Source organism: Aspergillus ruber (assembly GCF_000600275.1).
Source record: "Aspergillus ruber CBS 135680 unplaced genomic scaffold scaffold00006, whole genome shotgun sequence".
Classification (NCBI taxonomy): domain Eukaryota; kingdom Fungi; phylum Ascomycota; class Eurotiomycetes; order Eurotiales; family Aspergillaceae; genus Aspergillus; species Aspergillus ruber.
In genome coordinates, this window is record NW_024467302.1 from 219,384 (window position 1) to 229,515 (window position 10,132).

At 46.1% G+C, this 10,132-nt stretch overlaps 4 protein-coding genes across 4 annotated transcripts; all 4 read right to left on the reverse strand.

Moving 5' to 3' along the window:
• Window positions 1-295: 295 nt before the first annotated feature.
• On the reverse strand, window positions 296-1,839 carry EURHEDRAFT_513717 (aldehyde dehydrogenase family protein; the record flags this gene model as incomplete). Its single annotated transcript, XM_040786197.1, has 3 exons — window positions 296-940; window positions 993-1,772; window positions 1,825-1,839. The coding sequence occupies 3 exons, from the start codon at window positions 1,837-1,839 to the stop codon at window positions 296-298; spliced, it is 1,440 nt and encodes a 479-aa protein (XP_040640810.1).
• A 314-nt stretch (window positions 1,840-2,153) lies between these two features.
• EURHEDRAFT_513718 (uncharacterized protein) lies at window positions 2,154-3,360 on the reverse strand (the record flags this gene model as incomplete). The annotated part of the gene is made up of 6 exons (XM_040786198.1): window positions 2,154-2,280; window positions 2,341-2,467; window positions 2,585-2,783; window positions 2,889-2,969; window positions 2,996-3,137; window positions 3,287-3,360. 6 exons carry the CDS (start codon window positions 3,358-3,360, stop codon window positions 2,154-2,156), a joined length of 750 nt encoding a protein of 249 aa, XP_040640811.1.
• On the reverse strand, window positions 3,262-3,864 carry EURHEDRAFT_551241 (uncharacterized protein). Its single transcript, XM_040787532.1, has one exon. The coding sequence runs from the start codon at window positions 3,696-3,698 to the stop codon at window positions 3,390-3,392; it is 309 nt and encodes a 102-aa protein (XP_040640812.1). The 5' UTR covers window positions 3,699-3,864; the 3' UTR covers window positions 3,262-3,389.
• Window positions 3,865-4,509: 645 nt separating this feature from the next.
• EURHEDRAFT_551243 (purine and uridine phosphorylase) lies at window positions 4,510-7,436 on the reverse strand (the record flags this gene model as incomplete). Its single annotated transcript, XM_040787533.1, has 7 exons — window positions 4,510-4,559; window positions 4,740-5,187; window positions 5,440-5,813; window positions 5,866-6,416; window positions 6,461-6,853; window positions 6,900-7,042; window positions 7,104-7,436. The coding sequence occupies 7 exons, from the start codon at window positions 7,434-7,436 to the stop codon at window positions 4,510-4,512; spliced, it is 2,292 nt and encodes a 763-aa protein (XP_040640813.1).
• Between the last annotated feature and the right edge of the window lie 2,696 nt (window positions 7,437-10,132).

Sequence of the window (10,132 nt, forward strand, 5' to 3'; positions counted from 1 at the left end):
GCACTTTAAGTACCCCGGGGAATAAACTGAGGCATTAAAAGCCAACAAGAGCGCATGTGAGATATGTGGACGTGTAAATAGCACGTCAACCATTTCGCCGAATACTTCGGGGGGCTGTCAAATTAAGCTCCCGGGCGATTATCTGAAATATTTCTATTTATCGCTCCATCATTTCCGATAAACTCCCGATTCCGGAAGTGAGATAGCAGTGGTCTGTGCCGTTCGTCTTTAACATAGGAGCAGTAATGGATTGGTCTGAAGATCGCGGTTTGAGACTTTTAGATTATACCCCATATTACCTCGCAGCATCCCTTCTAACCCATAATGACTGCGAATTACAATATCCAGTCAACCCAGCCAGGCCATATTCAACGCCAATCCCGCTACACTTATGGCCGCCAAACGGGACAGTCGGCCCCAATTCAAAATGGGTATTCACCCATACAGTCCCAGCTTCCAATTGGCTCGCCATAGCAGTTGCTTTCTCAACGTCTTTACTCCAAACCGAGGCACCCAACCCCATATCGGTGTTATTCGCACGATTGATCACGCTGACGGTGTCAGACTCGGACCACTTTAGCAGAGGGAGGATTGGAGCGAAAGGTTCTTCTGTTACGGCTCTTGAGTCGTCGGGTGGGTTGTCGACAATGACGGGGGCGAAGAAAAAACCGGGAGATTCGGTTGGCCCGCCAATTAGAGCGGGAGTTAGATTTTCTGAGTTGACTGATGCGAGGATGTCCTGGGCTCGCTCATACTGCATTTTGTTTTGCAGGGGTCCGAAGAATACATCCGGATCTGGGTTAGTGCCGTCTCCGATCTTGAGAGATTGGACGAAAGAGATGAATTTGTCTCTGAAGGTATCGTAAATGTCTTTGTGGACGTACAGTCGTTTTATTGCCATACATCGTTGTCCTGAGCAGAGGAATGCGCAAGTGCCAATCTATATCACACGTTAGATCGTTTCATCAAGTTGGAACGAATTTGATACTGGCCTTGGGGACAACAGCATCGATATCCACATCGCTGCAAATAATCGCCGGATCGTTTCCACCCAGCTCCAAAGTAACCCGCTTAAGTGTCTTCGCACAACTAGCCATAACCTTCTTCCCTGTGCTAATAGACCCAGTAAAGCTGATTTTATCAATCCCTGAATGCTCTGTCATCATCGGTCCCAGGGAATCATCGCCACTCAAAGCCTGCACTACCCCCGGAGGGAAGGAATCCATCGCCAGTTCAGCCAGCTTCAAACCAGTGTATGGTGTATACGGGGACGGCTTGAGGATGACTGTGTTACCAGTATATACTGCAGCGATTATTTTGCTCATTGAGAGCAAAACTGGATAATTCCAAGGTGCAATAGCGCCGACAACGCCTATGGGTATGTAGCGTTGAATAATCTTTCGTCTCGGGGTGTCTTCAAAAATGTTCTCGGGAATATCGACACTGATAATGCCTCTGGAAAGACCTATGGTGCTTTCAATTTCTATCATAGCATGGCTCAAGGGCTTCCCTTGTTCACGCGATAAAAATTCAGCGAAGACATGCTTGTTTGTCTCGAGGCCAGATATGTATGCGTATATAGTAGATTTTCGATCTTCAATAGGAACCTGGGACCATCTCTTGAATGCGCGTCGTGCAGCATCGACCGCTGTATCTAGGTCATGCTTGCCGGACACAGGGACTGGAGGGTTCGGCTGGTTGCTGGTAGGGTTGATGGCAGAACGGGCGTGCTCTGTGCCGTGCAATTGATTGTCGATGGTGTTGTAAAATTCCTGGTCAAGTTAGAATGGCAATGCAGCGCAGCTTAATTCTGGATTGGTTTACTTTGAAGGAGACCATCTTCGCATTGGCAGTGTTCTGGTTCCAAGCGATAGAGCATCGTGGACTGAGTTGAATTTATATCCTTGCGGGCATTGCTTTTGTGTAACACACCTATTTCTCCTGTTACCAAATGGGGCTGTCAGCATCGTACATGTGTCACCTCCGGCTTAATTCCGACAGCGCCTCACCGAGCCATACTGCCCGTAGGGAAAGAAATCTCAGGAGATGTTCGTATGAGGAAACGTAGTTATCTCGGATTTGTACCCCTGGTATGCATTGACCCTTTCGGCGAACCGTGATATAAAATCACTAGAATCGGTACAGAAATATAATTACAGGGTCCCTGCAGCGTTATACGCAAGCTTCTCCCTGCTAACCTTGCCTTCCTTCATCAATCCCAAACCCTCCGAAACACCGCTCAACCCGCCAAGGCAGACCCTAGGGGGATGGGCACCCAACCTCTTCTTCAAGAAGCCTTTCAACTATAATGTGGGTATCCTCCGCAAGCTCCCTGTCTACGGTGCTGGAAAGAATGCCCTACCACCGAACTGAAATCTCTTTCTGAAAGCTGTATAAGCCACCTTGAACCGACGTTTTACATTCTCACACTCAATGGTAGCAGGAAAAAGAGCGCTATAGTCGCCTCCTTCGGTTTATAGCGCTTACTCTCAGTATTTCAGGCTGGATTAGGTTGAGACTATCGAACACGAGTCTCAGACGGTTTTGTGTATGCTCCCTGATTATAGCAGTGGAGTTGGGTCACGGTATTTGCAATCTTCGTCGGTTCCTAATCTTTTGGCAAGGACGACATTATGTCGTGAATGGGTCGTAATCGCCTTGTAGCCGGATAATTTTGCGAACTGAGTTGCCAGGGTCCCTGTAGCGGTTGAGCCGCTGTAGATGAAAATCGGCGTGACTTCGTCGGTTTGGGTCGTAGAAGTAGGATAGGTCAACTTCGGACTCTAATGAAGCCCCTATTCCATGGCAATTGCATCCAGACCCAAAGTAGCAGCCTCCTGGAAACTTTAATGGTCCGGGATCCGAAGTTGTAAGTCCCCAATTGCCACAATGTACTCCACGAATGCACCATCTTCCATTTGGACGGCGTAATTATGGACAAACCCACGGACTTGATCTCCTGGTTTGGACTCTTTTTTTTTTTGGTCTTCCCTACATTCTGCACAATACTTGCGTAGTCGCAGCCTAAGGTTACACCTGGGACTGCCCTGCGTTCGATAGACTTCCAGTCTGTTGGGTTCATGGCCACGCTGGCGGCTTCTACTAGGATGCAGCCGTCGCGTATTTTGTGAATGAGTCTGTTGAGGTCCACAGTTGCTTAGTTGGAGCAGTTATTGCGACGGCTTTTTGGGTAGCCATTGCTGTTCACTGGTGAGTGTTGTGTCCATGAAAAATAGCAAAAGGCGGGATAGAATCTAATTCTCGGAATTTTGAAATAACCTTTCACCGCGACCTGCTAGATGTTATTGAATCAAATCCAGGCCATCTTTCTATATCCGACATCGCCAGGGTGCGTGCCATTGACAAGGTCACGAATCTCAGGCCCTTCTTTAGTAGACATGTCCGCAAACACAACCCTTATTCTGGCTGGCAGACTTCTGCCCAGCCAATGCCTGGATTTGGTCATTGACGTGTAAAACCTGAGTCGCTCTCTGTTCCGCGTTGACCACTAAAGTCGATAGGATAATGGTTGACTTGGGAGATGCTAGCCAGAGATATTCAAGCAAATCACTTGTGCGTTTTCTAAAAGCTCCGCAGGCAATCATTGAAGCCGGCATTGACCATGATGATGCTTGGCTTGAACTTTGTGACTGAGTTTTTGGCTTTTTCCTCAATCTCATCGATTCGGAACCCTTCATAGTCGTTAGTTTCCATAGAGCCCGTCTTTCGTGACCTTACCATGCGAATACCACAGCCGCAGGACTGAAACATCTTGAAAGGGGATTTTCCATAGCCGTTTAGGCCCGAAGATCTAACGCCTTACGTGATCGATCCGCCTAATGCCATTAGGCGCAACAAAATGCCTGCACGTTGATGAAGACTCGCCTACACGATCGTGAGTTAGCAGACTGCGGCTATTGATAGCAGCCCAGCAACTCATGACACACTGACCATGTGGCATGAGAGATTAGTAATGACAAATCCTCTCAAATGTCGAGAAATGAGTTACCATGATCTTCAAAGAAGAGGGATTGTAGAATAGAACGTCTAAATTTGGAGACAGCGCCCGCTGCCAGGCAGATAACGGGGCCGGTCGTAGCATTTTGTCTTGATGGTAGACCTTTGCATGTCCAGACAAGAGGGTGATATGCTCTGTACCATATAGCTGGGCGAAAATTGAAGAGGCCACGTCTTGGACCACGGCATGTTGTTCCAGAAATTGCCAGGACAGTCAACGAAGAGAGCAGACGTTGCGTAAAAAATCAATCAAATATAACGAAAGAGTCATCAATCCAAGCTTGAATCAAAAGCTGTCTCGAATGTCGCACACACCGAATACAGGCTTCTGGTAGCGCCAATGCCCCCGCAGGCACTTTGGGGCTCCGACGGGGGTTTTTGAGGAGGTACAGAAAAATCATTATAAATACTACATAAATCTGGAACTCGTATTGCACAGGACCCGGGGCTTCTGGCTCCGGTTAAATGGGCAAAGAGAGACTACGCCAGAATTTATTGGGGAGCAGGAATTCCTACAAGATGGTGGCCTTTATGCTTCTGGCCTGATATATGTTACCCTTTGCAAAAAAAAAAAAAAAAAAAAAACCGTCTTAAAACAAGTCGTTTACGGTTTTTGATAGACTCTGGTTTAGCTGTTTCAGATGCACGTTCGTCACCAGGATGACCAGCGATAGATGCGGCCGGAAGATGATCCACTTGGATGTGTAGAGAATGTTGATTACTTTCTAGTTGATCAGGCGCTCGTGGGGGCTCGTTCAGTGAGGATCTGTCCACTTGTTGCCATTGGCTAGGGCCCCGGAGGAAGATAAGGTACTGGGTGATTAGGACTGAGCCGGTTGCTGCGAAGTTTATAACACTTTTTATCAAAATTAGGGCATCCTCGACTTTTCCTAGGGACTTCCAGGTATAGGCAAGGTTGCCCATGTCGTTCAGACACTCAGGATGCTCTGGCCCTAACACTCGCTTGCAGGTCTCCATCACCTGCACCTCCAGCTCTTCTGCTTCCTTCCATCGTCCCTGGTTCCGATATGTGGATGCTGCCAAGGTCATGCTGATCAAAGTAGAGAGATGTTTGTCGCCATTTTTTGTTTGTTGTATTTTCATAATATTTGTGGACAGTAGCCCCACTTCACTATATCTCCCATCACTATCAAGGCACATTCCAACATTCTAGACTAAGTTAGTGTATTTCTCCTGCTGCTTCTGAAACTCGTTCTCTCCTATCAATAATAGAGCATGAGGCAGGTATTCCCGCCACAGATTTCGATTGTTATGGTTATTATTTGGAAAGATTACATTTAATCAGTCTGCTGTTTTCAACATTTGCAGGACAAACTGCTGTTCCCTGCGCATCCAGTTCCGAGTTGCAAGATGCACAAGCTGATGAAGACTTAGCAAGCCCTCCCCAACTTGCTCACTAACAAAAGAATAAGCCTTAAGGAGACCAATGGCGTCACTTTTCCTCTTCTTAGATGTGGGCTGGGGAAGAAATGACTGAGGAATATTGCGTGGATTTATGCAAGCCATGAATGATAGATAGCCCGTTGCTAGGTCGTCCAAGCGCTGAATCTGCTGAAAAGATATCAACCAGGTGGTGGCCACTGGGTTCTGAATATCTTTGTATCGTCCTTCATCCTCAAAATGCTCACTTAGCAACTCTACAACATCAGTCTCCTGTTCCTGTAGAAGTGTGATATAGTTGGCCAGCCCCATATTGTTCTCATTGATATATGATGCCGCCTGAGTAATGGCCAGAGGGAGAAAAGTCAACAGTTTAAGAAGAGCAATAGCTGTCTCTGTCATCGAGCAAGTCTTTTTGAATTAGTGACTTTTTCAGGATCTCCACACCAGTGTTCTTATCCAATTCAGAGATCGATATCACATAAGGCGACGCTAGTTTCACTGCTAGCTTTTTATTGCGAGGTGTAAAGATAATATGGCAGTTGTCGTTTTGAGGGAGAAGGTTCTTTAATGCTGGCACAGTGTTGCTCCCCTTGATCCACATGTCCGTATCGTCTGCATTGTCGAAAATAAGCAACCACTTCCCAGACCTCCTTTGGCTGAGATAAGTCTTGACTTGGTCTTTTTCCTCCGCAGGCTTCATCTCTTGGATCCCCACTATCCGCGCGATACTCCTGTAGGCTTGTTCAACGCTCTCAGGACTGGTGCAAGGGATCCAGAAAATTGAGCACTCAACATCCCTAGCTTTCGTATGATGAGCCAACTCAAGCGCCACTTGAGTCTTCCCAACCCTCCCTATCCCAGATATAGCGATCTTGGTGGGTCCATGTTGGTTCATTATTAATTCCTCAAGCTTGGTGATCTCGTCTTGCCGGCCCACAAACTGCAGATTTCTTCCGAATGGGACCATCCAGTGGCATTGTCTCTCTACTGAAAGACTGTGTTTAGCATAATGAAACTTGATCAAAGTACCCTGACTAACCTTCTGCGAATAGGTCTCCAATACTCCAAGAAATTTTTGGCGGCTGAAGCACCCGCTGCTGCTGCATAAGCTTGCCATGTCTTGCTTTTATGGCTGTCCGCATAGTCACACACCCCTTTAATGATGATGCATAAAATATTGTCCCACACTCTGGCCCCCTCCATCTCAAAGCCAATGTCTTTCTCTTTTCTGACAATTTGATCACGTTGCTCTCCAGATTTCATCACTGTGTCGGCAGATGCGACTTTTCCAATGTGTACAGATGCTTTGTCTGCGTCTGCACTACCTCGGCGACGACTAACTCGGTTCTCATCACACCCAAGACCATTGCAAGATTCCCCCAGTGCCTCTTCACAAATATAATCAGGCGAGTTACCATTGACACAACAGCACCTGGCAGGACGCCTCAAAGAGAACATCGTTAGTACAGCCTGGAGACTGCCATCTTGGCTCTGATTGCTGGACCGCGAGAAGATGCTGCAGCATCTGGTCTCTAAATTTGTTATTATTTTGGCTAGCCTTCAAGCCTGCTAGGAGGTTTTGAATTTCCCTGTCTGCGATCTTCTTGATATCAGTCTTTTGCTGGAAACCACCGGGATATTGTCTGCCGAAATCGTATTCAACTATAGTCGCTGATGATAACATCGCCGAGAAAGATATTTTGATTGTCAGATGGATATGGAGCCCCTTCACAAATACCAACGACCAGCGCAAGCTGGATTCCAGTGTAGCTGACTTGGAGGCTCGAAGCCACACTTGCAGCGCTTCCTTTTCCCATTTCTGGCATGTAGCAGAGAACAACATAATGCTCTCCAATCCTTCCATTTATATATGAGTTCGCATCTCCGGATTGTTTACCGTAAATATTGCCCAATCGGTCGTAGGTTTCATCGAAAAGTGCTTCAACAGCGTCAGCCTCGAGAGGAATGGTGCAGATCATCGCGATCCCAAAATCAGTTCGGCTCCTCGGGCACATTGTGAGCTGTTCTTGGTAGGTTTATCTCTAGGGCTTAGAAATTTCGGCCTTCTATTGATCACAAGGGGAATGGAATCTATAGCTTTGACAAGGTCATATCCAGGACGGTTCGTTGGGCATGAAGATGGAGTGCTAGGAGGAGTAATCAGCTACGCTTATCTGCAAGGCTGTCACTCGTAGAGCCAATCATTGGCACACATATAATAGACAACCGCAGCCCATTCAGCAACATCACAATCTGGGAGAAATTTAGCACTTCATCGCTTTAGTCAAGTAACTTTCAAGAACTTCAACCACGTGAATATCCCAGCACCATACTGGTAAAAATTCACGAGTAAGGGTTATTCCGGTAGTAATCAGATACGTAGAAGTAAGTCAAAATATGGCGCATACTTCAATTCTATGGTCACTGCTACCTCGTTATTGTATGGACCAGTCAGCGCTTGAGTGGTCGGTTTGAGAGGGAATGGCAGAGGAGCGGACCGCCAACCCGACAGTTCTGGTTTATAAAACGGCAATTGGTGCATCTCACAGTTCAATGCCGGGAAGATTTCCATCCTACAAATCATCGGCGGACGAGGGCTAGACAGTTGAACCGGGATGGCGAGCACGGCAGTATCCAACGCTGGAACCATCACTGGGGATGCTTGGTAGTGATGTCGCGGACAATATCGGAGAAGCGAAACTGAATCTGCTGGACCAATTTCTGGACGAATGTGAGAAGTACGACATTTTGTGATGCGTATTTAATAGGGGACGGTGTTGTATGTTTTTCATCTTGTCGCTCGCACAAGAAAGGCAACAATGCAACTGCCATCTCTTGGGAGATATTTAATCAAATAAGTGGAAGGGTCAATGGTATGGATTTGTTCTTACATATCAATAAGCACAGGCTAATTATAGTAAAATAGCCACATTTCCTAGCTGGATGGGCTCGACTTCTCGGGCCAATGTTCTCAACAAAATTCTTGGATAACCTGTCTCCTTTGGACTCCGTATCAGTGGCACAAGCCCTCTTGAGGAAACATTTGTGCCCATATTCCAGCAAAAGGCTTAGTCTCCAGTGTAATCTTGGATGTTCCAACCTGGAGCCAGCTCACCATCTTGATGCCATTTAACCCCCAAATCCGAACACGCCATTTTGTTGGTCCGCTGCCAGCAAACAGCAGTTAAACTTATACAATTTCTACTAAGCTGCTTCGACAACCCAAACCCAACACCACATCATTCTCATCTCATCCAAGGTGCGATCCTGAGCAAGCCGTCCACTGGAAAAGGTGGTCATATCACGTTCAACCGCATCTTCCAGCTAAAGCAGGTCTATCGGGCTTTCCGTCCACCAACCAGGATTTCTGAATGCCGCCTTCAGTTCCGTGACAATCATGCCTCGATCACAGTCTTGACAAAGGATCGGTATGAAGTGAATCTGGCACTCAATGAGACGTCAAGGAGCGGATAATTCTCTATACAAAATGCTTCAGGCTTCAATATTGATCTGAAGTTCAATATTGATACAGCCGAGCTCCTTTGTGTGGACAGGGTAGAATAGCCTATTCACTTTTAACTAAGACCTAGAAGTACATCGAACGCTGATTCCTATTGTAATTTTATGGTAATTTCGTGGGCTTTCAACGCTGTAACACCTTGATATGCGAGAAAAGAACTTGCATAATGACCCACAAACATGTTCATTCGCACACCTGTCGTTCGCAAGGTTGGAGATCGAAGATATCGTTGAGATTAGTGTTGTTGAGGCTGCGGCAGTCTCGAGCAATATGAATTTATTGGTAAACGATCTAGTAAAATACTAGCATGAGGAAAAAGAAAGAACTCTGGGCCTGCCAGCGCTGGACTATCTAGGGTGTGAGCGGATTCTGGCTCTATTCCAAACAGAAAAAAGGAATCAAGCATGCCGTACTCATGTTTCATAACAGCATTGAGAAGTCTGATTTGGGTCAATGATACTCAAGTCAACAACATTGACTCGGCTCCTGATTTAAGCAATCACTTGGCTCAGTGTCACTCAGTGTCATTTTTCTAAAAGTACATTGAGCTCGAGACGACATCGAAAAGAGCACCTTTTCAACTGCTGATATCAGGTGCAAATCGTCCAGAACCTCGGGCAACAGTTGTTCTCGGTGCCGGAATTATATACGTTTGTGAGCGATTGCAGTTGACTATGGTTGAGATTATCATGTGAGGTGATATCTGTTTACCTTTTGATCATATACTTTCACTGCAGGCAGGTAGAGGTCAGCATTGTGGTTCACAGCGCCCTTTTTTGCTACACCATTCTTCACCAGCCTCATGCCTACATCCCTTCTTAACTACAGGTCTAACAGAAGAAAACGGAGATGGGAAAAAAGGTATTCCCAAAATAATAGTGACACTGAGCAATTAAACAATAGCACTAGAGCCTAGTTGTGCAATGCACACCAGCTCGTATAGGTACATATATATTCCATTCCATCCAGCCATATCATACATCATGTCAGTCAATTCCATGCTCGTGTCGCAATCTTTTCTTTCTTTCTGTCTTTCTGTCTTTCTTGTAAATCTTCGTCGAATTAGGTGAATCAAAATCAATATTTTGCCATGATTATAACCTTGGTATCATAACCCCGGGCAGTGAGTGTCAAGTAAATCAGAGCGCAAAAAACAAAAAAAAAAAAAAAAAAAAAAAAAACGAAGGTCAA

Excerpts from the sequence above, each read along its gene's own strand:
- EURHEDRAFT_551241 (XM_040787532.1), bottom strand. The coding sequence starts at position 3,698 with ATGAAGGGTTCCGAATCGATGAGATTGAGGAAAAAGCCAAAAACTCAG.